Consider the following 25,774-nt stretch of genomic DNA (forward strand, 5'->3'; position numbering starts at 1 on the left):
CGGGGTGGAACCATCAAGGATGCCTATCTAAGGAACAGTACTTCTGGTTTTCAGCAGGGATTCTGGCTGAGTTCCCCGTCTTTTGAGTACATTTCCCTGGATGAGTGTGCAGCAAAGCCAGCTGTAGCTGCCTTAGAGCACTGAGGTTTGGGCTGGGACAAGTGCTGGCAAAAACCTGTTGGAAAGTCCTGGCCTGGACAGAGGACAGGGAGAAGCTTTGTCCTCAAGGCCTGTCTCATCTCACAGTCCCTTTGTTTGCTGCTCTGCAAGGCAGAGGAAGTGGAAATCTGTCCCATTGCTGGTCTGCTGTTGTCATTTGTGTATTTTGAAGCTGCCCCTAACAAACTTGCCCATCTTCACAGGAGACTTTCCTGCCTCCACCCAGGCCCTTAGACCCCTGTCTGCTACCCTTGTTTGCTTCATGTTTGCTTAATTAGCCAGCTGGAGCTTAATTCCTTTCATGATCCACGGTCTAATACATAAAGATGACAGTGACATGAATCTTGGCTTAGGTTTCAATTTGCATGTTAATTCCTTGTGGTTCCCCAGATAGCTGGAATTTGCTCCAACAGGATCTGGGAGATGATGAAATGGGCGGGGTGCTCTCCTGTGTCCCAGTGAGGGCCTGGAGCCATAGGTGACATAGTTTTACTGTCCACCAGGCACCATCTCTGGTAGATCTCCAGCAAAAAGCAAAGCAAAGCAAAAATCCTCGATGAGGAGCTTTTCTTACTACAAAATGCAAACAGAGTCATGGCTCTGGTCGTTGAGAAGCATCTGGAAATCAGTGAAGCCTGGTGAGAGAGCCTGCAACAGATTAAGAAGGAACAGAATGATTTTACATAGCAACCCAGCCCCAGTCATCTCTGGTTCACAAAACCCTCGCCACACGTATCTGGAGAAGAGAGAGACTCCAGGCAGGGAGGGAACAGTGATTTCCCTGAGTGGCAGACAAGCCCACGTTGGCTGTGAAGGGTTTAGGCACAAACCCCATCGCTCCCTGGGACTCATCTTTCTGTGTGACATCCAGGAGCTGGCTTACAGGGAAGGAAATGCTGCGAGCCTGTGTTCAGTTCCAGCACTCTGGGGGAGACCGAGTTCCAGGCTCACGGGAGACTGACAGCAAACACAGGCAGAGCTGCCATTTTCCTGAAATGCCTGAAAAAGCAGCACCGTGCCAAAGGTGGCACGAGCTCTCTGGGAAAGACAGCCATAGGTGGTTATTTATGTGTTACATTAGAGCTGACTGAGATCCAGACCCTGGAGAGCCGGGATCCAGGATAAGAACAGGGCTTGCCGCAAGGCCCTGTGAGCTGAATAGAAATCATGGCTAAATAGGAGGATGGGAAGAGAGACAGTTGTGTGAAGAGGCATGGCCAGCATCACACAGCAGGCAGTGCCACAGCCAGCGAGCCTTGGAGCACTCTCTAGCTGGCAGATGGGTTTAGTTGCAGCAAATCATCCATTTTCAGATTTTGCTGATTTTACACAGTCTAATTTTAATAACAGAAGAAAAGAGTGAGACATTTTTTCATAAATCACTCGTTCCTTTCATTTGTTTTTCCTCCCAAGTAACTGCACTAGGTAACTGTGCTTTGGTCTTAGAAACATGGATAACATTTTAATGAAGAATTGTGTGGACAAAAAATTGAAAATAAATGTTGTCTCTTCTCTGTGTTGAAAACCCAATGGCTTTGGATTCTCCATGAGTTTCTTGTGCTTTCTGAAAACGCTGTTGTCTTGTGTGCCCTGCATTCATAATCAGTTGTGGTTCCTTCTTTCTGTTCTGACCTTTCTTGCTCAGAGTCTCAAGTCACAACTGGACAAGTTCTGGCTTTTCAAAATCATCTTCCTGATGCTTTATGGCTAGGAAAAGAAGGGGGGTTTTCCCCAGAGAACATTGTTCAATCAGGCCTTTTCATTTTTCACCTCAATCAAAGCCAAGCCTGTTAGCTTTCCATTAAAAACCAAGTATTTGAAGTTGTTCATGAGGCCCTAAAATGAACATTTCCAGGTTCTAGAATAAGCAGTGTTATTTTTCAGATACTACTTTTCAGGAAAGCAGGATTTAATCATGTAGCTTCTGTTCCATTAAGTAGGTTCCATTAATATTTTGAGCTAGCTTAGTACAGCTGTTTGGGAATTGGAAAATGCAAGGTTATGATAAGGCAGTGCAAATTCAGTGAGGGGTGTTGGTGTTTCCCTGCATGAAACACTGGGGGGAAAGCCTGTTCACAGCTGAAATCTCTTGGTGCAAAGCCCTGAGTTCCATCAATGCACAGAGCACCTGGGTTCATGTGGCAAATCCACCTGGAAGCAGCAGGGAGCCTTCAGCATGGGCATGACAAACAGCACCCCTCATTAGGCAGAGCTGGGGCAGGTACTAATTAACCTGGAGCTGCAGTGGTGCTGCTCGTGCCTCGTGTCCTGATGATTCCTGACTCTCTTGGGGCGAGGGCAGGATGAGCGTTGGCTCTGCTTGTGGAGCAGCTTTCCTCCACCTTTTCCTCCACCTGTGTCCATGCATTTCAGGCATGAAAACTGTGTCCCTGTGCCCATTTCTGCTCAGTGGCTCTGGAGCCACTGGAGCTTTAATTGTGTGGAGCTGTTTTCCTGAGCTAAATTAGCAGACACATGGGGGTGACAATTTCAGCCCTGTATGAGTTTGGTGGTAAAAACTGAGCCTGGGACTCAGGCCAAGGCAGCAGGGCCAGAGGGAATTTAATGGGTCTTCCTGCAAAAAACACAGCTACAGACTTTCAATTTACTTTCTTCAATTTGTCTAACTAATGTCTTCTCCAGCCCTGCTTTTTAATTCATGGTACTATCATCAATCACATAATTATGACCTCATCTCATTCTCTGTTAAGACTTGGGTGACAAATAAGGACAGGGTCACACTTCAGTTTGTGTTGCTGTGTTTTATTGCCTAGATGAAAAGAAGCAAACACGCTGGGGACAGAATTCCCCAAACATAAAATTCTGCTGACAATATGCAACGTTTAGCTGTTTCTGGAGAGCTGGAAAGCAGGACTTTTTGGTTGGTTGGTTTTATTTACACTGTTTTCCACACAAATACACACCTTGTCAGGCCTGGGAACAGACTCCTTTTAACTCATCTCACGAGCACACATCAGCATCATAACAAACACATGGGGAGAAGAACTATTTCTCCAGGCAAGAGGCAGCTTAATCCAGTGGGTCAGATAAAAATCCTTCAATACAATATGAGAAGTTCTTTTATAGATTAACCACTGCAAGGGACTGAAATCCCAGTGTTAGGCAGCCTCAAATTCCACTGATGCCATAAGCCATGGCAAGGAGCACACTGACAGTAAGAATTAAGAACACGACTGAATCATGTGAAAGGGTTTTTACTCCTGAATTAATGTTAGAAATTTGGGCCTAGTGTTATGGTTTGGGGAAAGGATGGTTGATTCTTCACATCCTGTATTTTTGTTCAGCTTTGACATTTCCCTGCCAAAACCTCCCTTTGCTGTCCCACTGTTCATAATTTTACTTGGTTATCAGCGTCATCCCCTCTGGAGAGAGGATGGCTCTATTCTTCACAGACATTTTAGGCTAAAGAGATCCTCTTCTAAGCATCTTGGGAAGACCCTGAATGCTGAATTCCATGGGGTTCCTTGGATTCCCCAGAAGGGATAAACCACAAGGCTGTGGGAAGTCTGGCATTTGAAGTCTGATCTGTGGCTCTGTTGCAGACACTTGGAGCAGACCCTACCCTTGCACAACAGAAGTAAACCATGAAGGTTGAAAACTAGAAAAGAAATATTTGGAATGTATGGAGTGTTTTTATAAACCCATCCATTTTCAAGCCACTTTCACCGTTTCCTGAGCCTAACTTGAAAGTTATGAGTGTTTGGGGTAGGCAGTACCACACAAACCATATCCACTTCCAACACACGTATATCCACAAGCTTCTCACTGTTGGTACTGTGAAAGCATTGTTAGATAATGCCATGCAATACTATTCATAGTGGTTTGATGGCATAGTGCTCAGCCAGTTTGAGCTGTGCCATGCCATGCAGCAGTTCTGCTGCTCATTCCTTGTATTCACACTTGGTAGCTGAAATACTGCAGCCCTCTGAACTTGCTTTCCTGTTTCCCCCTGATTTTCACTCTTGCTCAGATTAGCACTTTGTCATCTTTACAATCCTTGCCTTTCCCTGTGTTCTCTCCTCCACAGCATGACCAAAATTTGTTAGCACGGGATTTTTATGAGCTTCTGCCCTCACTAAAAGAGGGCCAACTTGTCTTGGGAAGTTTCCCCCATCATTTTTGACATCTCCTGCAGCTTGCCATTCCTTAGCATTAATTTCTATCACTTCCCCCGATTTCCCTGGAAGAAATTCTGATTAGGCAACAAGTGCTGGGCTATCCATCATCTCCTGCCAGTCGCAAGTCACGGGGTTCTCCTCAGCCTGGAAGGCACCGATCGTTCTTAATCCACCCGAGTGTGCCAGGGGTAAGAGAGCTAAAGACCTGATTTCCGTGGCCATCCCCCGGGATCCCTGAGCACGGCAGTAAGGCAGAGCCATTGTGAGAGCCCTGCAACACAGCCCTGCAGCACAGCTGATTAAACCCCTGCAGAGCTCGGAGGGCTTCACAAAAGTCCTGTCAGTCAGCTTGCATTTGATTTCAGGTCTGATTTTCATTTGTTTACAGTAGCGCCCATTATGTGTAGAGTGTTTGCTAAACACTGAAGAATAATGGTCCTGTCCCAGGTAGCTGACAGCAGAAGGGCTGACAAAGGGAAGGAAGGCAGTAAAAGAGGTAATTTATGTATGAGTCATGCTTCCCAGCCAGCTGTGCTGATAAAAAATGGCCATTTTTATGGGAAGGCTGGAAAAGAGCAACGAAATTACCTTTCTGAAAGAAAACCAAACCCAAACCAAACACAATATTTGGACCGGCAGTTTGATTAAAGATTCCATATTGCCAGCAGCACAGGGAAGGCAGTCCTGGGGAGGCATTTGGGTTTGTCAGGGAAAGATGTTTCTGGCACAGACACCTGCACCTAAAACAATACAGAGACAGCAGCAGGAGGTCCTGCCTAGGGCACAGAAAAACCTGATAAGGAGGCAGGAAAACAGAGGATACCAAGTTTGAGAGATGAGAATTGATAAGCAGGGGTGGAGTTAGGAGCTGGGAGCAGAGGAGGAAATCACTGGAGGTACTTTTTCGGCAAATTGCTGAGCAGTCCCGTATCCACCTGATGCACAGAGCTCTGCGGGAAGATTTATGTTGTCATCCAGCCATGTGACTTGGGGCCTGACTTTGCTCCACTTAGAGGCAATGACAGACTCCTATTGATTCATGGGAACCATAGAAATCAAAGCAAACTTGCTGTGGCAACTGGCTAATTCAATAAAAGCATTGATTTTTCCAGCTGGACAATTAGAGAGCATGAATGCAGTGTAGCTGATTTCTGTCTCTGAATTAATGTAACAAATGATCATTGATTCAATGAGAGGAAACTGTACCCCAAAGGAAAGGACCTAACATAGTAAAAATCCCCCAGCCTGTGTGGGCAGGTCTTTAATGTGCCAGAGATAGAGCTGCTTATGATCCTGTGTCTCTCTTGGTTAGCACACTTAGGAGTGAGTTGACTGTCACCTCACAGAGCAGGCAAGGTAAAGGCAGACTCACAGGGCCAGGGAGAGCCCTGGAAAGGTGATGCAGGAGACCACGGAGCTCAAAACAGGTAGTGGGAGCACCTCATAGCATCACTTCAGATGAATGGCTCTAGTTTTGCCAAGGGTTTGAGATAGAATCATGGAATGGTTTGAGTTGGAAAGGACCTTAAAGAGCATCCAGCTGCACCCCCTGCCATGGCAGGGGCATCTTCCACTATCACAGCTTGCTCCAAGCCCTGTCCAACCTGGCCTTGGACAGGGATGGGGCAGCCACAGCTTCTCTGGGCAACCTGTGTCAGGGCATCACCACCCTCTCAGGGTAGAATTCCTTCCTAACGTTTGATCTAAACGTACTCTGTCAGTGGGAAGCCATTCCTCCTTGTCCAGTCACTCCAGGCCCTTGTAAATAGTCTCTTCATTTTTGTTGTCAGCTCCTTCAGGCTCCAGTTAGGTCACCCCAAATCCTTCTCCTCTCCAGGTTGAGAAATCCCAATGCTCCCAGCCTTTCCCCACAGCAGAGGTGCTCCATCCTTCTGATCATCTTGGTGCTTCCCTGGACTGGCTCAGACATCTCCACATCCTTCCTGTGCTGGAGGCAGCTCTGCAGGTGGGGTCTCACCTCATTGGAGCACACAGCTCTCTCTTCCTCCACAGTGGGGAAGATACTTTGAGCACCCCCTCCAAGCCTTAAAAGAGGAACTTTACTTACACAACATGCAGGCCCCGAGATTTTTGGGGCTGCTGGGTATTTGCAAATTTAGGTTATGGTTTCATAGGTTATGGTTACTTTAGGTTATGGCTACTTTAGGTTATGGCTTAGGTCATTGCTGCCCTGGCTCAGGAGTCAGAGTTCCAGGCAGTGTGATGATTTCTTTCATAGGAAGCTGGTGTGCCACTTGTCCATTTGCAAACCCCTTTTGCTGCTGAGATTAGATCTGATGGAGTTGAAGCATCTTGAACTGACTGCACCATGGAAGCCCCCCAGCCTGGAGTCCCAGCTGCTGACAGGGGCTCCCCCAGGGTGACCCTCGATGCAGCAGGGCACAGATCCCGGTGTGCCCGTCCCTCACTCCAGGCTGGCTGCTGGCTGGGTGGGAGGTGCTCGGGCGGCTGCGGTGCTGGCACGGGGCTGTCCCTGCCGGGTGTCACCCGGGGCAGGACAGGCGGTGACATTTTAACAGCTGCGGTTTTTTGCGTCAGTGCCTGTGAGTCAGGGCCCTGACCTGGGGGATGTTCCACCTTGGTGCCTGGGCTTTGGGCCATCCCAGCCCCCTGACCTGCCAGAGACACCGCCTCCTCTCCCCTCCCCACTGCTTCTGCGCTCGGTGCTTTTTGTGTTCCTGCAATAGAGATGTTCTGAGAGGGCCCAGCAGACACAAAGCACCTCCTGCCCTTCAGCACAGCAGCAGGAGTGAGGAGGTGTGATAAGAGCTGTGGAGCTTTAATGGAGCAGGATGCTCAGAGCTGGAGGGGAGGAGGGATATTTCGATCAGTCACCGGGATAAAAGCTAAGCTGCTTTCCAGCACAGCCTGCTAGAAAGTGGTGGTTAGAAAAACGTGTCTATTAAAAGGTCAGGTGTGGTCTTGAGATCTGGGCTGACACTTGCACAAGCTGGTAAATGATACATAATGAACACCTTATTAGATTAATTTTGTCTATTTGGGGTCACTGTGAACAGCCCATTAGAAAATAGTAGGTTTCTCTGAGGCTGCCAAATGCTGGTTGTTATTATTTCTGCAGATAATTCTGAATCTGTAACTTGTTTGAGAGCAGCTTATGCAATATTTGGTGATCAGATTTGGAGCATTGACTGGATAGCTCAACTACTTTGTGTGCTTCTCTTCACTGATCATGGGAGTGTAACTCTTAGAATCAGATTTCTCATGTGCAACAATCAGAAGGACAGCCACAATTAAAGTTTCACTACCCCAAACCACTAAAAAATTGTGGTGGCCTCTCTGATTACCATGTCTTTTTAGAGTCTGTGGTTTTCAGCTTTTCTTTTCAGTTGTGAGAGCTGAAAATTAATCTTTTGCTTCAAGTAAAGGAATACTCTCACTTATATCCCAGATGCCAGCACCAGAAACACCAGGGAGAAAAATAAAATACCTGAGAGCATAAAACTGCAAATGTACTTCCAGAATACAGCACAGGATTTGCTCCCAGTAAACTGTCAGAGCTCCTGCTGGAAGTGGAGAGTGCTTGCTGAAAAGCAACGTGAAAGGTGCCAGACTTATTTAAAAATTCCCATACACATTTTCATACTCAGAACTTCTCTCCCAGTGTAGTGAGAGAGCTCACTCCTGGAACGGCTGCTAGCTGTCATGGAAGCTTTTTGTTTCCTAGCAAAAGGTACAGAGGCAACAGTGGCACCGGCAAGAGATCTTTGATGCAGAATGTTCAAAAGCCTGATTTCTATTTCCTCTCCAAAGACAGGCCCTCCAGAAACCTTCCTTAACCTCTTCCAGGTATGAAATAGTCCAGGATGGGCTTTGGTGCTCTTCTTCACAAGATTCTTCCGTGTCCTCCCTACAGGCATCTTGCCGAACAGCCAAGGAGAGTGTTGCTAGCACTGCTTTCTTCTGTGGATGGATTTTGATTATTAATAACTTGCTCAGGATGAATGGAACTAGTTCACATCTTGTCAAAGCAGCACAAGGGGGATGCTGCTTTTATGAGACTTGCCACTGCCCCTTCCTCCTGCAGACCATCCCTTTCATGTGCCTGAGCAGCACTGAGATGACTGCCTGCTTCATTAAGTGCTGCTGCAGCACAGGAGCCAGCTCAGGAAGTGGTTTACAAACAGCAAAGAGAAAACTCAGACAGAATGAAAAAGAGGGGAAGAAAGAGATGATTGCAGTTTTAAGTTGAATTTCCACGACCTTCCAAGCAGTATGAGTACATTAAATTCATGTATTTCTCAACAGCAAGGGCTGTTTAGCAATAAAGACCTTTAGCACTGAAAGAGGCTCAAAACAAATCTTTGCAGCCAGCAATAAAACACAAGGAGTGCCATGCTGAACATCACTGGGTCGCATAGCTTGTTAAGGCAAGAGGCTGGAGGCTTATTTGTGCAATCCCTGCAAGAAATGTTGTCCTGTGACACACTCACTGTCAGAGATAACTGCCTTGGAGATTAAAAAAGAAAAAATTAAATGTAGCCCTTCCAATGCAGTGCTGCAGCCACGCTAAAGGAAAATGTGCACACCCACAGACACACAGAACATAAGAGCTTTTTGAAACTTGAACCAAACTGCATTTGGAATTGGGTTTAGAGCTGTTGCTTGTTGCCTGTGGAAAAAAAATAACTGCAAGAGATGCTGATCTGAACAAGCTGATCTAGGGGAAGTGGTGAACTAGTCCCCGGCCTTGGCAGGGACTTAGACTGAGATGATCTTTAAGATCTCTTCCAACCCAGGCCATTCTATGATTCTGTGATTCTAGAAAATGAGAAAAAAAAAAGTCTCAAAGCCAATGCATTATACAGGGTTTTGTCTGGAAGTTCCCAGCATCCAGTCCAGGAAAAAGGCAGTGTGGGATTTTCACGTTTTCTCCTGTCAAAAAGGAGATGTTTGACTCCCCAGCTTTCCTGAGACCTGAATAATGAAATAGCTCTAACCAGTGTTTATAGGAAGGTTTGACTTTAGTGGTGCTTTGCATTGCACCTGCAGCATGCCAAGAACCTTCCTGCCATCCAAGAGAGGACTCTGGCTCCCACAGGCTGGTGCCCCAGTCCTGCAAGGGTTTTTTCCACAGGCTTTTCTTCCTGTTTGTGGGGAGCTGTTCTACTTTTCAGTTGTCTGTGGAGATAAGCATGTGTATAAATGATTGTAGAAGTGGGTTATTTAAGCTTTGGGTTATGTAAGGGCTATACATTTTAAGATGGTTTCTTCCAGGGATTTTGCAGGCAGATTTGAGTTTGCCCTGCTCATACTCCAAGGAAAACTGAGGAAATGTGGAAATGTGTCTGCAGTTAGCTGACACACCATTCCAGCTCAGCTCACAGTGAACTCCAAGCACTGCAGCCACAGCTCTGTATGCCTTTAAGAACCAAAGCAATTATTTAAATTCTTCAGGACTCAAGGCAAGGTGATGCTGAAACTCCTTGTGCTCTCACACCACAGTGTGTAGCTCTGTGTGTGTGTGTGTGTGTATGGGAGTTACTCCACGTTCTTACATGCAGGAGAGTTTTTTTCCAAAATCTCTCTCCCTTCCCAAACCCACTGTTTAACCAATGCTTGATAAGGATATTTTAAATGATGGTTTTCATCAACTTTCCTGTGGAATTTAAGATAACTTCACTGTCACAAAATATCCAGTTGTATCCAAGTGGCATTAACATGTGGGACTGGGGGAGATTCCATGAATACCAGTGGTGTAGGAACTCAGTGTTTTACACTGGTGGGGCTCCTGCCTGCCTCCATGTGATGAGCTCCTGGGCAGCCTTTGTGCCCAAAGCAATCTGGAAATAGTCCTGCAGCACAGAATTGCTTGCAGCATTTTGTCCCATTGCTAGCCCACCCTTGTTCCAAATTAATCTGTGTCTAATTTGCTTCCTGTAAATGCAGGAAGTAAATTGCTGATTCTACAGTAGCTGGATTAGTCAAATGAACACGATGTCTAGGTATCATGGAGTCCCCACTTTTGTGTTCATGGGCTGAGAGGAAAAATGTTTCCAAAAGGAGACAATCATCTGTTTGCTGATTTCTGCTATTACACGTTATGTTATTTGTGCACCTCAGGTCTCTTCACCCAAGTCAAACAGCCTGAGCTGCTGAGGAGGTTCATGCCTTGCTGTGTCATCTGCCTGATGCTGGATATTACCTCCACATTTATCCTCTGGTTTAGCTTCTAGGAAGAAGTTATATCCCAGACAAATACACAATTCCATTTGCCAATCCCATCAGTAGTCCTTAATATTGTCTTGCAGTGCTCACCCACTTCTAGTGAAATACAAGTATATGTTTATCACAGTCTGACTTGGAATTAGTTTTGGAAAAGCAGGCTTCAGTTAGCTCCTTCCCAGAGTTTTACATGGATTAGTGTCTACAGAGGGCACCCTCTTCCATGGCATTTTTTCCTCAAGCAGACATCTGATGCTGCTTCTGTTTTCTTGGAGGCTGAATGAATGTTGCTTCCAGTGCATCATGAAGTGCCTCATTATTAAATAATTAGAAAAGGTTTTTTAGAAGTATTTTGACTGTAAAGAGCCCCAATTACTGCTAAGGTAGTTACCTCTACCTTCTGGCAATGCAGAGGAAGACACTGGTGAATCTTCCTTTGATCTTTGTTGAAACAAGCTGGAGAAAATGGGCAGACCTTTGGACTCTAAATAATGATGCTATCCATAAATAATAAAGCTCTTTGGGGCCCTTTGAAAACAGACTGTAACTTCCTGCCCAAAGGTGTTCATCTTTACCCAGGGGCACAATGTCTGTCCTGTGCTCCCCTCTTATCACTGGTCCTGCTGCTTACATTTGTGATTGTGGTAGTTGTAATGGCACCCAAAAGGACACTCATCCTTTGGCATGGATTTGAGGGGTATTTTATAAGGGGCTTTTATATTGTAAAAGTTTTTCTGGATAGAAATTTTTGGGGGGCAAGGAAAAGAAACCAAGAGGTTAAAAACAACGTCACTTTTTGGAGATTTTCAGACATCCAGATTGGCAGTGAGGGGAATTCTGGCCAGAAGCTGCAAAACCCAGGAAGATATTTGGGATATCTTGGACTTCAGACCAAGGAGTCCAGAATACAGTGACCAAAAAACCTTGCTAATAGTCAGAGGGGTCTGCCAGACATCCAGAGGTCCTGGAGGTGTGGCTGTAGACAACTTGCCTTTCAGCTTTACAGTGCACATGGAGTGGGACCAGCACAAACAGGACCTGTCTGACCTGCTGAGGAGGTCCTGCGTGGTGCATCACTCTGTGCCCACCAAGCATGGCTTGGTTTGGGTGTGATTGACCATCTGTGGCTATCCAGAAGCTGCTGGACTGGCTGTGCAAATCCATCCAGCAGTACTGGAGTTTGATTTCTCCTCTTTTTCTGTTCCATGCCCAGGATAACTTCCATGTGACAGCAAAGTCCCAATATCAACTCAAGATTTCATTTCTGTTTGAAAAGTGGAACTACAGCATAAGTCAGCCCTCTGAGGTGTAAATCTAGAGTGGGCTCTGTCTGCTTGGGCACCCAGGGATGTGCATCTCCCAGGACACCTCCCAAGGTAAGGACACATCATGGAAGTCCCAGTGAGGGCGTGCAGGTGACAGGGAGAGGGGCACTGCAGACTCAGGGTGTGCAGGTGAGGCCCAGGTGGGTGGCAGCACATCTTCCAGCCCCTCCCAAGGTGCTGCCTCTCCCAGCACGTGTCCCACAGTGCTCCCCAGCTCTCCAAGGACCAGCCCATGTGCCCTGTGCTCAGGCACACACGGGCTTTGACGTGCAGGCCATAAACTCAGGGCATGCCTTCTGATGAGCCCTTCCCTGTGCACTGCACCTCCCAAAGGACTGATTCCTCCCAGGAAGGGTGCCTGCTGCTACAGTCACGAGGGAAAGGAGGGTAAGCACTCTCTCCCAGGCTGATTGCAGAGCCACCTGCCTTGCCCATCCAGTGGAGATTGCCCATCTCCACCCTGGGAGTCAGAGAATCAAACCCTCTTTTGGGACAGCTGCCTTTTATCAATGGCCTAAGAGATCTTTAACCTTTCCTTTGGTAGTAATGTAGGAGCTCTCAGAAATATTCTGCAGGTAAGCAAGCCCTTCTGTGCTCCTGCATCACTGTGGTGCTTGTGAGGGATTATTACAACACCTATTTTTCTCTACAGCAAGCAAGTTCCCAGCTCCAGGAGGCTGACAGGCCTTGTGTAACTTGTCATTACTCATCAGCACTCCCTATGCTCGTTTAGATCCCAGGGTGTGGTTTTAATTAGCTGATTTTGTAATAACACCCAGGTGACTTGGAGATGGATAGTCACCCTAGAAACCTATCAGGCAGGAGTGTGGTGGCTCTGTGTCCTTCGACTGTGCTCTGAGATTGCTGTTTGCTCCTAGACATTGAGCTTGTGGGGTTGCCTGTCAGCCCTTCCCCACAGCTTCCAAGCCTGTTGGTGGATAAATCCCACAGAAATGATCTGTAGGTTATTCTCTGAAATGTGCAACCAGGTAGTAGAGAAAGAATATGGTAAGTGCCTGGGCTGGAAGTCCTGTGCTTGTTTTAGAGAGTCCATGTGGGAAGGAACATGTGTGAGTGCACTCCAGCTATGGAGGGAACAAACATTGCTCACAACTCAGTTGCTAAATCTGAGTAAGCCTTTAAGTAGGTGATTTATTATCCCATAATATAATTTAAAAATATTATTTTTCCTGTTTTTTGTATGATTATGTATCTTGGTCAAACCACTGCATTATGGAACATAGAAAAAAGCCTTTACTAAATCTGCATGATTGAGGATTTAACTTCCTTTGATGTTCAAATATTGTTAATTTTTAATTTGATACTATTTTAATCTTTCCATTGCATACAGAACAGCCCACCCATGATACAGCTGTTGTCCCAAGCACATCCTTCCTCTATGTTTCTTTATCCTTACAGTCTGTTCCTAGACCTCTTGGAAGCTGTTTTGTTGGAGTTTTTTTGGGCAGCTTTGCTGACACTTTGGTTTGGAAAGCACAAGTGGTGCTCAGCCTTGGAAATACCAATTGTTCTTTGCAAAGTCAAACCTTTTTTTCACAGTGACATTGCTTTGACCTTGTTATCAGCCTTACCATGAATAGTTTGATCCCTAATTAGTCCATCTGTCAGCTGTCCAGGCTCACGTGATGGGACAGGAGCATTGCTGGCAGATTGGAAACCAGCTGAAAGCACAAAGAATGATAAATGAGAAATGTCAGGATTTGGATACTGTTAGCCATCTCTTGTTGGCATCAGATCTGGGTTTAACATTGTTAAGGCCTGAAGGAAGGGCTAAAGGACATCCTAATGAAACTCCCATATCACTCACTTGCTCCAGCCTTGGGATTCAGTGGGTTTGTGTAGACTGGGAGTCGGGCCCTGGCCCCAAGAGTAAGGCTTTTGAGAAAGGGTTTTAATGAATCAGGCCTCACCTATAACTGTGTGAGCACAGCAAACCCCAAGTTAGTGGCTGTCCTGCATCCTCTGAAGAACTGTACATCCTCAGAGTGGGGGGTGGCTCTACTGGTGGCCTTCTGCTGTACCAGGGAGAGACTAAACTAGAGTTGTTGGTGCCTGCCAGTACCCCCCAGCAGCTGCTGCCTTTCTCTGCTCATTTTGTGCCCACAAGTCTTTGCTGACTAACTTCTAATCCTGATCCAGTGTTGCGTGTCGATGGGATCACAGGAGTTTGCAACCACTGGAAGAGGGGGAGTGTGGAGCCTGCAAGCAGCCCTGTGGCAAGGTAGGTGTGCATGTGGGAGCCTCACAAATCCAGCCCTCAGTGCTGGGTGGGGTGGGAAATGATTCATGCCCCTGTAGGTTTGCTAGGACCAGATGTGGCTGAAGGTGACCTTGGGAGCAAAGGAGTAGGGTGAAAGACTGGCTGGGCACTCCTGAACAGAGGCACTATGGCTTTAAAACCAAAAAATTGCATTTCCCTGCCTTTTCCTAAATCTGCTCCAGCAGAGCATTGTTGACATAAGAGGGAAAACCCCAATGGTGAGCTCTTCTGCAAATCCTGTCCCAAATGTTTCAGCTTGTCATGCCGCTAATTCATTTGCAGGAAGCTTGGATTTAGGCTAAAAATAAAATTTATTTTCATGCTCATCTGCTCTGCTATCAGAGAATCTCAAAGCTCTGCTTGGCCTGGGGGCTTGTTCCTGGAAACAAGGCTGCCTTGCAGGAATAAGGAGTTACTATCCAAGAACTTTGAGCCAAAAATCAGCTGCACAGTTCTCCTTGACCTCTTTGGAGCAGGTCCTGTGTGGTATAATCCTAGTATTGATGACAGTGACAGACCTCTTGAGGGAAAACTGCTTCCAGGACGGGCTGCTTTGCAAATGCATGTTAATAGGGGGGGAAAAAAATCACCAAGAAGTAGTGGAAATGTGTTTGGTGGCAGAGTGGTACTGTGGTGGTGCCATATCACCTGCAGTTTTATAGTGACTAAAAATAGTGCTGCCCATTTTAGTTTTTTTGGAGTGTTCTGGATGTTTTTATGCTGAGTGAGCATCTCTCAAAACCATGTCTTGTGCCTGATTTTAGGCACCCTGGAAATGTGTTGGAATTTGCATTTCCAGGCTCCTGCCATGCTGTTAGAAGGAACCAGGAGCAATTCTCAGCGAGTATGTGCAGCCTCTCCTGGGGAGTGCCATGGGCTGCTCAACAAAAGCCTTTTTTTACCATTTCTCAAGTGGTGTTTCAGTTGGTCTTACACCACTGCAGCATCATCCAGTGCTGTGCACTGTGTTGGCCAATGCTGGCAAGTCCTCAGGCAACTGCTGCTCCACCTGTGAGGGAGACAGGGCTTTAAATTGGTTATAGACTTTTTAAATGCTACCTTCCTTGGTGCTGCAAGGGCATGTGATGCTGGAATCATGGAATTGGTGAGGTTGGAAAAGACCTCAAAGCCCAAACATCTATGCACCCACCCCTGTGTACGCCTCAGAACCATGTCCCCAAATGCCACATCCACATGTATTTTTCAACACTTCCAGGGATAGACACTGGCACTGACTTCAAGGGGGTAGATATTCTGCCCTGTCAGGTTTGATCCCCTTGTGTTTCCAAGCCAAGCCAGGAGTGTTCATGAGCAGACAGCTGCATTTTGTGATGCTGCTGTTTCAACCTGTCATTTTGGCCAGGAAACCAGTGAAATATGAAAGTGTGGCCATTTCTTCCCATTCCCCCACTGTGTTAGGGCTGGAGAGAGGCCCCAGCACCCCCTGACTGAGCCTGTGCAGCAGCTCCTGCACAGCAGTTTGCTCTGTTCATGGATCCCTGCCATGCCTGTGGCACTCACTGCTGCCAGCCCTGGCACATTGGACCAGTAAGGACATGTCCTGCAAGAATGTTTCCAGCACTCTGGCAGATCATTCACTCATGGGCTTTATTCTGTCTTGCATCACTTGCCTCAGTTTTTATTTCTCATAGAGGTAGCTGGGCACACTTGGGAAGCACAAATGCATTCATTGCTGCTGAAATAAAAACTGTTTTATTTGAAAGAGCATCCCCAAGGAAAGGTCTGTTGGTGGGCTCTGGCTCTGTGGAGTGAGTCTTCCTGCCCTGGAAGCTGCAGCCCCTGCAGGGTGATGTGAGCTGCAGTACAGGGGATGAATCGTGGCTCTAATCATTTGCACTGGATAAAATCACAGTTCAGAGCTCCCCTGAGAGCTTCTTCAGCTCCATGGGCACAGAAACAGATGCTGCTTTTCTTCTCAGTGATGTGAACCACCCCTCAGTGGGTTTGCCCTTCAGCCCAGAAGAGCCCTAGTTGTTCAACCAGAGGAATAAACCAACTGTGGATGTATTAGGAGGGGGAAGAATTTGGCCTTTCCCTCCTTTTCCCCTCTGGCTGTTGGCACAGTGCGACATGTTCCTGCTCTGGTCACTTTGTCCACAGCCTCCTGTGCCATCTGCAGGAATTATTAAGCACAGGAATTAAAAAGCAGAAGAGTATAAGGGTTTAATAAAGTCCTCATCCTGTCTTCTGGAATGGGAATGCTGTGGTGTTTGGGGAGTTGAATGCAGGTGCTCTGAGAGCCAACTGACATTGAGTTATTCTGATTTTACAGTGATGATCTTGAACAAATTATCCTTTGGGTACTTCCCAAGGGGAATGTTTGTTGACTCAGTTCACAAAGGAAGTAAGGATGTGCATTTGCTTGGGAAAATTATTATCCAAATCATAGTGCTCTTTTGAAACAGTTGTTTGACTGAATACCAAAAAGAAGCAATCAGACACTTGCCTTAGAAGACCTTGGCAAGGCAGTGAATGGTGAAATTATAAATTTCTTCTCTCTTTACCCCCTCAGAGCAGAATTATCTATATTTGGATTTCTTTTTTCAGCCCCAGAGAGGAAGTGAATGAAGTTTGCAAATCGTCTTTGGACCAAATGCAGTGAATCTGGCTGTGCCTCCTATGTGGAGCTGAACTAGAACAGTGTCCCAAGGAGCAGTGCTTGTTCTCAACTCCCAGACCCAAATGAGATCCCTCTCCCTCCTAAGGATATTTGGTAGAGAAATAAAAAGGGAATGTAGAGCTGGAAGGTTAGACATTTAGGTTTCTTCCCATTGCTATTAAAACTATACCAGGGAAGCCTTTTAGGTTAATTTTAGCTCCAGCTTCACTCCCACCGTTGGAATGTCCAATCTATTTAGGCTGAAGGTATGTGGGGCAGGGACTGTTCTGGATCTGCTGCCATTCCCACCTTTGCAGTGCTTCCTCACCAATCCAGAGAAGCTGTTTCCCTTCACCAAGTACCACATCTCTCTCTCTCAGTGCTTTCAACAACCCTTGGATCAAAACTCCTCTGCTGCCATCTCCACTCTGGTCCCTGGGTGGAGTTTGGCAAGGACTCCTTCAAGATGGTTTTCATTTTTGAGGCCTGAAGTTAGTTTGTGGCTGAAAGAAATGCCATGCACAGGAAAGTTTTTGGATGTCTTTTGTGGAATATGCTGAGAACAATGATGTTTTCCATTGCTTGCCAAGTGCTTCAAGGATGGTGTTGGTGTTAGCAGACACCTGAGGAGGACCAGAGCTCTTCCAGCTGACCAGAGCCCAGCAGACAAATCCATATTTCAGATTTTTGCAGGTCTTTTTGTGCAATGAGCAGTTCCCTGTGCTGTCATTGCTTTCCACTGTACCTGCCTTTTGTCTTTCCTCTCATCTTTTTTAGGCACCACTAGCCTGGGAAATTCAATGATTAGTTGAATAATGAGTATTTAAGCCACACTAATGCTCTGAAATCTTGTGAAATCTGACCCATTCTCAGGGGACTTGGTGTGTTTCATGGAAACCAGTCAGTGAGAACTCCAGGACTTGATTTCCTGGAGGAAAGGGAAGATGCAGGAAGCCAGGCAGTTGGATCAGTCCCTGAGATGCATGCTGTGGCAGTGGATGCTTTCTTCCCAGGCATTGCCTGTGAACCCAGGGAAGTCAGACTGGCCTGGCAAGTGGCCTAACTCTGCTGCTGATGACACCTCTCCAGCAGAAGCCGTGTGTGGGCAGACAGGGAGTTTCATCATGGGGAGGAGGAGGCGTGCATCACCTTTTGTTTAAGCAGAAGCATCTTTTTGGAATGCTATCCATTTTATCGCTGAGGGCTTGGACAGGGAGCATCCAGGAGAGGCTGGATATTGTAATTAACACAAGTGGAGGCAGGCTGCTGCATCTGCCCGCCCGCCCGGAGAGGAAGAACCTGTTGAATTTGCTAGGAGCTATTGCTGTGAGGACAAGAGCCACAGTTCCTGGGAGTACAGCAGCCACAAGTGGATGGAGTAGCTGCTTCAGAGCTATGCTGTGGGGAAGAGGCAGAGGCCTGGATTTTGGACACTGGTTGCCCTTTTGGGTTAGAGCCTCCACTTTTGCCTCCTAAGCGCGGGGAGCAGGAACACGCAGCCCCCTCGCTCTCGGCAAGGATGGCTGCACTCTCCCAGCACCTCAGGATCCTGCTCTGGAAGAACTGGCTGAGTGTCAAGAGGCAGCTGGTGAGTGTGGGGACAGAGGAGTGCAGGAGGGGGATCCTGGAAACACCAGGAGCTGAGGAGCAAGGGGGGCACTGCAGAGTTGCAGTGTTGCAGGGTTGTGCTGTTAGATTGGGAGGCTGGTGGTAGCAGCAGAAGGAAGGAAGGGAATGGCACAGAAGTGAAGGAGGGTTTTGTGTGAAGCTCAGAAGCCCAGACTGAGCACCATGGATGCCTGTCTTGTTCCCTTGGGACAATATCTGCGCAAGCAAAACCATGCACAGACTCGTGGGCAGACCTGAGTTAGGGCTGCAGTTCTGTACCTGCTGCCATGTGAGCAGCCCCTGTGCCTGGTTCACAGCCTCTGAGGAGCCCCTGGGATTTGGGGGTGATGGGGCTGCCCTTACACAGAGCCATTTGTAAAGAAGTAGCTCTGAGAGATGCAGGTAGGACAGATTTCCAGTGCAGTCCAGTGTGCTGCAAATCAAACACCCCAATGACCTTTCTGTCTGAAAGATAAACCATTGTCAGAAATGTCCAGAGAGGGATCTGAGCTGCAGCAGCATCAGGGAGCAAATGTTCCATTGCATGGCCAGGCAGAGTAGTTTTGTCCCAGTCCAGTTTTGGTCCAGCTGTGGGTGGTATTTTCAGCAGAAGCCTGGGCAATTCAGGGGGCTGCACCATAACCTGTGCTCCAGAAACCCAAATGTGGTGGAGTTTAAACTTGCCTTGGTGGAATGGAAAGCTTGGCAGGCACAGGAAGTGCTGGCCAAAGAGAGATGTCCATGGAGGGTGTGATGTGAGGGTGAAGTGAAAGGCCTTGTATGACTGTGTGCTTCTGCAAGGTCTGTTCCAGCCTACCCTGCCCTATCTCCTGGTTGTGGAGCCTGATTCAGGGACAAGCTGGGTGCCTCTGACTCCTGTGGATATGCTGTGTGCCTCAGAGCCTTCTTCACTGCTGCTAAATTCACTTTTCCTGAGATGCAGAAGAATCCCCATAAATTGCCTCTAATTTCTCGAGAGAAATTGTAACAGCCTCGTTAAAAGCAGAGGCTTGGGTCCCTTTTAGCTCTTGTGTACCCTGAGTAAATGCCACCTAAGCCCTGCCTGTGCTTCTGACCACAGTCTGACTTGCTGTAATTCTGGTTTCCTGTGGAGTTGTAATATCAACTCTGTAGAACTGAAATGTCAATTAAAATAAAAATCTGGTCACTGCTGACTATTTTGTGGCAGGCATGCCTTGCAACCCTCCTTAATTTCCCTCTCTTGCTCCAAATTACGGAGCTTGCTTAGGCTGAGGAGGGTGTGAGGAGGTAAACTCAGATCTTTATGGGAGCAAAGTTGGGCCTGAGTGCTAAAGGGAACTGGAGATATTGGTGCCTCTTGTGTCTTGCACTTCATTATTTAAATAGAGGCAGGAAGGGGAGAGAAAATGTGCACTCACCCAGAGATCCTAAGTAAGCTCTGAGAGATTAAATCAACTTTTAGTAGTGAAATAATCCAGCAACTAAGAGATTATGCAATTTACACCACAGTTCCTGGTGTCTCAAGAGCCAGATTGAGGTTGGTTGTGGTTCCATTCGAGTCAACATGTTGCACCTGCAAACAGTTTGGCCAGGGTGCTTGTCTTGTTTTTGTTTATTAGAAAAGCCTGGGACAGTGGGAATGCTGTGATGTTGCAACTGATGTGCCCAGCTACTATTAAATCCAATTAAGTCACAGGACAGAGATACTGAGAGAAGACATGTCTGGAAAGTGGGGAGTGTAAGCTCAAAATGGGGAGGGACAATGATTTTCCTGAGTAGGAGCAATCAGTATTCATTTATTGTCCCAGGAATGTGACAGATGTCCAGCCCTTCCTTTAGGCAGCTTCTGACTAATATCAGTTTCTGTGCTGTTACCCCATAATTTTACTTTAGCCTGTGTGGTGCTAAACAAGGAGGACACATTAATAATACCATTTGCATGAGAATTAATCACAGTTAAACTGCCTGTTTGGGGACTGATTATAGGGAAAGCATCTGATATAAAAAATTACTAAAATATGTCAGTGCCAGTGATGGATCTTGTTACAGGTTGGCAGTGTATACATAAAAAGCAGGAAGGGTAATGTCTGTCTAAGCTAAAAAGTGACTGAATGCTAAAATTATAGGAGCACCTCTAAAGGGGTGTGTGGGGAGGTGCCTTGTGGTTTGATGTCTGTCACCTATTTTGGGGCATGAATTTGCTGCTATTTTCAAGCCTGAGTCACCTCATCAGGGACGATAGGATGGAGCTGCTGTAGAACAACCATCTTTAAGCTGAGTTGCTCTCCAGGATTTGTTTGTCTGTCTGTTTGGTTTTATGTTCCAGTGAGTGTTACAGGAAATGAAAACACGGTTATGGGCTTGGAATTACTTTGGGAAACAGCTTTGGGTAATATGTGCTGATCTGAAAAAAAAAAAAAAAATAGCAACACAACGATGAGAAACGGGATTATTTTGAAGAAAGACATCTTTGCAGTTCCAAAAATTGGCATGAAGGTAGAACAGCAATTTTGTAGCACAGAGGAGTTTCAGTTTAACTACTGATGGATGGAAAACTCTTAATCTAGTAAACATGGGAGCCAGCTCACCAGCTAGTGCAAAAGCAAGGGATTATTTGAATAATTACAATTTCCTAGCTCACAAAACACCAAGGCTTGTATTTTAAGATTTTGGGCATCCTCCCTAGATTGGTTTACTACACTAGATGATTCATTCTAGTGTTTTCTTAATTCTTGTCCATTGAAAGGGGCAACCCTCATGTCAGAGGCAAGAGTTCTAGACATGTTCATGTGTATACATGAGGGCAATATTACATTATTTCTCTTCCACCTTAAGTGGAATTTCTTCTTATGTGGAAGAAATTCTTCCATGTGAGGGTGGTGAGGCCCTGGCAGAGGTTGCCCAGAGAAGCTGTGGCTGTCCCTGGATCCCTGGCAGTGTCCAGTGGCAGGTTGGATGGGTTTGGGGCACCCTGGGATAGTGGAAGGTGCCCCTGCCCATGGCAGGTAGTGGGGCGGGATAAGCTTTAAGGTCCCTTTAACCAAAACCATTCTGGGAATCCTCTCAGCTCATGTGTACACACTGCCACAGTCTGGAGATGGAAATGTGCCAGGGATTTGGGCTGCTGGGGTCAGAAGTTCTTACAAGGGTTTTTTCTTGATGATGGGTGTTCAGATGTGCATTCTGTAGTCTGTTGCACAACTCCATAAACCCCTTCCTCTACCATGCTTGGGCTCCACATCTTGTGAATGACCACTGTGAAAATCCTTTCTTCCAAGGATTCTTCTTCTCTCTACCACGAGAGTCCACTGGTTGTGAAAAACAGCTAAATCTTTTTGGGAAAACTGCTGTAGGCTTGCCAAACGCTTTAATTTTGGGGTACAGGTCAATTGAAGTCCTATTTACCCATCATTTCACTGAAAGTGAAACCAAGCTTTCACACTGCAGCTGCTTTATCTTCTGCTTCCCAGCATGCCTTTACTGTGACATAGCAGTGTCTCAAAGCTGGGTAAACACAGTTCCCCATAATTACCAGCCAACCTGAAACCTTGTGCTGCTTTCAGCCTTGTTATTTCCTCTTAAAATCTTCGGTAGTTTTTCTTCCTCAATAGATAATGCTTGGATTTTAATTGTATGCATGCCAAGACAGGTGTGATTTACAATGCACCTCCTAACTCACTTAGGGCACTGCTTGTGCATTCCAGCCAGGCTCTGGGTACCTTCAATGCCACAAACGTAACCGATATATTTTCATTGCTGTTTTATAGGTATGGTCGTTTGTTTTAATTTCCTGGCCTGTGGTTGTTTTCATAATCTTGGCCATTATCCGTCTCAAATTCCCTCCAGAACCACAGCAAAACTGTAAGTAACTGGTTTGTTTTTATGTCTGTGGGGTTTAGTTCTCATTTCAGTGACTGATGTGTTCACTTGATGTGTTTTGTTACTTTTACAAATTTGGCTCCTTATAGTTTCCAGTGGAGATTTCCTGGGATGCTTCATGCTGTAAATAAAATGTGTGTGCTCCTCTGAGGTTGTTTTTGCTCATGGTTTTTTTTTTCCAAATTAGCTTTATAATTAGAAAACAACCTTAAAGAACTGTCTCATCAAGATTTATTTGGATGCTGCTCTGTAGACAGCAATATAAATTTCCAGGATAAACTGAGGGAGAAGAGGGCAGCTGGGGGAGAGCTTACTCAGTAAAATGAGTGAGGGTAAAGGCTGCAAGTGTGATCGTGCAGGTGAGGTGGGAAACATGAGGTTAGTCAACATGAAAGGTTTAACCTTGTGCATGCCACAGGCAAAATGTGCACATTTAAGTATCTCACTGCTAAGGTGAAGAGTGATAACTTGCTTGGCTCCTGGGCCCTGATGGTGCATGTGAGCCCCTTGTAAGAAAAACAGCAGCTCCTTGGGTGGGTCAGTAGTTGGTGGGGGTCACATGGGTGAAAGTTTGCACAAGCTGGTTGTCACTTGCAAGCCTGGCTCCTTGGGTCAGGAAGTGTCCATCTCAGAGCAGGGATGCACTTGCGTCTGCTCCAAAGCACTTCTGCTGATCAGTGAGTCCTTACCACCACCAGAAGCATGTCCCAGCCCTGAGCACATTTGTTCATGAAGTTATGGAGTAAAGCAGAGCGAGGAGTTCATCCAGTTGGGAGTTTTTCTATCTTTCAGAGTGTTGGTTTTGAGCTGAATCAAATGATAGAGCCATAGACTGGTTTGGCTTGGAAGGGACCTTAAAGATTTTCAGCACCTGGTTGATAGCAGGGACACCAGCATGGATGACCCACAAGGGGCTGCAGGAGCAAGGCCCTGGCATGGACATGGCTGGGGGTTTGTATTTGGGGCAGGGAGACTGATGCAGGATGATGGGAGACCATGCCTGGCAGCAGAGGAGACAAGCAGGTGGCTCCCAGTGTTTGTTGCTATGCCATGTGTGAGCTGTGGTTGGGAGGGATGTGCCTTGAACACATGGGAGTGTTCACCCTGGTGAGTGCCAGGTGTGATTCCCTGGTTAGAAACTCCTCGTTCCTCTGTGAGGTGTGAGAAGGGACCACACTGACAAGTATCAGACATGAAATTAGGATAGTCCTTGTTGCAGAGAGCTTACAGCCCAATCCCACTGAAGCATTGTGTACCTCCTTCCATAGGCAGGGATGTAGGCAAGTTCTTCCTGAAAGTATCACAGGAATTCTTTACTGGGAAAAGACATTCTTGAAGTGTTGGGATCATTTTTTAACCCCAAGCCCATCTGCTGTCAGCAAAAGACCTCTTTAGGCGTGTTATATATTCCAAGTTCTCCCAAATTCCCTTGAACAAGTTGGAGCAGGCAAGACAGGGCATGTTGTACTTTGTGAAAACCCCGGATTTTGCCAAGTGTGGAAATGGCAGACCTCCCACGCTGCCCCATCAGTTGTACTTCCTGTCCCCAATAAATCAGATAGGTTGGATGTCAAGGGAGCCATCTGGATGGGGAAATATTTATTCTTTTATTTGACACAGTTATTAGTTTGAACCTATTTTTATTTGGAGCGTTTTTGCCTGGATGATCACATCTCTGCCTTAATGAATTAATAGGAATAATCTTATGAACTGCAAGTAACACCGTCAATTGTGCTTTGCAGGAAAGGGGAAAGTTGGGCAGTGTCTTTGGATGAGTTCCCTTTCCTTCTGTAGATTAATTTTATTTCAGTACAAGTCTCAGTAAGTATGTGAGTAGGCGTCTCTCTCTCTTAGAAGTGGATGATAGGAACTCTCTATTGCAAGAGAGGTTTTTTGCTGGAAAATAATGGTTTTTTTTGTATTCTTGTGATCCAGATGTTCACAGACCATCTAAGAATCCTGAGGGAATAGAGAAGGATGCTAACCAGAGCATCAAACAGCCAGTTTCTGCTGCCATTATAGTTAAATAAGAACAGTCGCTTGACAATTACTCTTTTTCTTTTTTTTTTTTTTTTTTACAACTGGAAAAAATGTATCAAACTTTTTGCTTGAAAAGCAAAAGATAAATCACTTGGGAAACTTTCCTTTTCGATAGAAAAGCAGGCGGGGGTGGACACATCCAGAAAAGCTATTACAGGAGGGGATTTTATTCATTTTATTCATAAAATTCACCTTATGCTGAGTTCCAGTGCCTGCCTTAAGACAGAATTGTTAAGTAGTGACAAGAAGCTGTTTCCAGTTCTGCTGTCAAGAGATTATTGCAGGTAGACAAAAGTCAGGAGGCACAGAATCAATGGCACAGAGATGGAATAAGCTACTCAGATGCTGAGGTTTGGAGCCTTAGAGATAACCCCATAGAAAATCCCACTCTGTAAACTTATCTTGTGTATTCAGGGCCACAGAAATATCATGAAATCTTTTTTTTTTTTTCAATTAAAACAGCTCAAATTCGAGACAGTAATTTCTTCTGAAGGGCAGCTAATACACATTGACTAGATGGAGGATTATGTAGAGAAATTACCTGGCAAATATCAGTCAAGGGTGAACAAATGGCAAGGGCTTCCTGCAGGACCAAGTTGCTTGTGCTGAATTATATTGTGTAGCACTTAATGCAAAGGGAGCTTGTGCCAGGCTGAGCTTCAGAGGGATATGACATGCCAAATAAATGTCACCACTCAAGAGGTGCTCATAGGAGAACTAAGAGCTGAGGAAAACAAGGAGCTGAAGTCTGATAAATAATTTTCTTCACAACTAAAGCGTCTTGTATCTAGGAGGTAAGAAAACCTATCTCTTCTTTATTCAGGGATTCTGTTTGATGATGTGTTTCCAGGTCAGCAGAGATTGTTGTCGGGAGAAATGAAAAAGAGATTTCACTGTCTGCATACCCAGTTTCTGTGATGATCCCAGAGCCTTACAAAAAAAATCCCCATCCAACTTACTATTCACATTGCAGTTGTGACTTCTGACCCTTTTATTTCAGCCTTTGTCTTTGCTGGGAGACATTGGGATGTGTATGTGTGGGATAGGAAACTCTGCACTGGAAGCTGCAGGTGAAAGCCACTGGGTTTGATGGTATCATGCAGACTTCTGTGCCTGTATCACCTGTTTTCTAGAGCAGGGACACGAGTCCCTTTCCATCCTACAGGTTTTAGCAAGGTATGGGAATTGTGTACGAGATACAATCTGTCCCTCAGGGCTCAGCCCACTCAGTCTGCAGAGGAGCCCAATTACGCTCCTTGCTTTAACGAGCTGTCACACCCTGTCACACCCTCCCCGCCCGATTTCTTCCTTTCCTGCTGGCCTCCTCTCCCCTGCTGCCAGTTGAGCATCATCAGAATTCCCGGTAGGAGCTCTCTTGGGTGTGGTTACAGAACCCTGAGCTGTGGGGAGGATGTGGGACAAACCCCACCCCTGTTAGAGCCCGGGTCTGCTCCTGTGGCACTCCCCAGGACAGCAGGCTGTCACAGACAGTTCTTCTTCATGGAAAGTAGCTCTGCTCTTGGGTCTGCTCTTAAAT

At 46.2% G+C, this 25,774-nt stretch overlaps 1 protein-coding gene across 1 annotated transcript in view; it reads left to right on the plus strand.

Moving 5' to 3' along the window:
- Positions 1 to 12,527: 12,527 nt before the first annotated feature.
- The window catches only part of ABCA12 (ATP binding cassette subfamily A member 12), an 84,686-nt gene continuing 71,439 nt past the window's right edge, over positions 12,528 to 25,774 (plus strand). The window contains exons 1-4 of the mRNA XM_064433591.1: positions 12,528 to 12,835; positions 13,988 to 14,069; positions 16,677 to 18,316; positions 22,086 to 22,179. Of these exons, the coding sequence (XP_064289661.1) occupies positions 18,248 to 18,316; positions 22,086 to 22,179 (163 nt within the window). The 5' untranslated portion in view covers positions 12,528 to 12,835; positions 13,988 to 14,069; positions 16,677 to 18,247. The remainder of the gene's footprint in view (positions 12,836 to 13,987; positions 14,070 to 16,676; positions 18,317 to 22,085; positions 22,180 to 25,774) is intronic.

This window comes from Passer domesticus, chromosome 10 (assembly GCF_036417665.1).
Source record: "Passer domesticus isolate bPasDom1 chromosome 10, bPasDom1.hap1, whole genome shotgun sequence".
In the NCBI taxonomy this organism is placed as follows: domain Eukaryota; kingdom Metazoa; phylum Chordata; class Aves; order Passeriformes; family Passeridae; genus Passer; species Passer domesticus.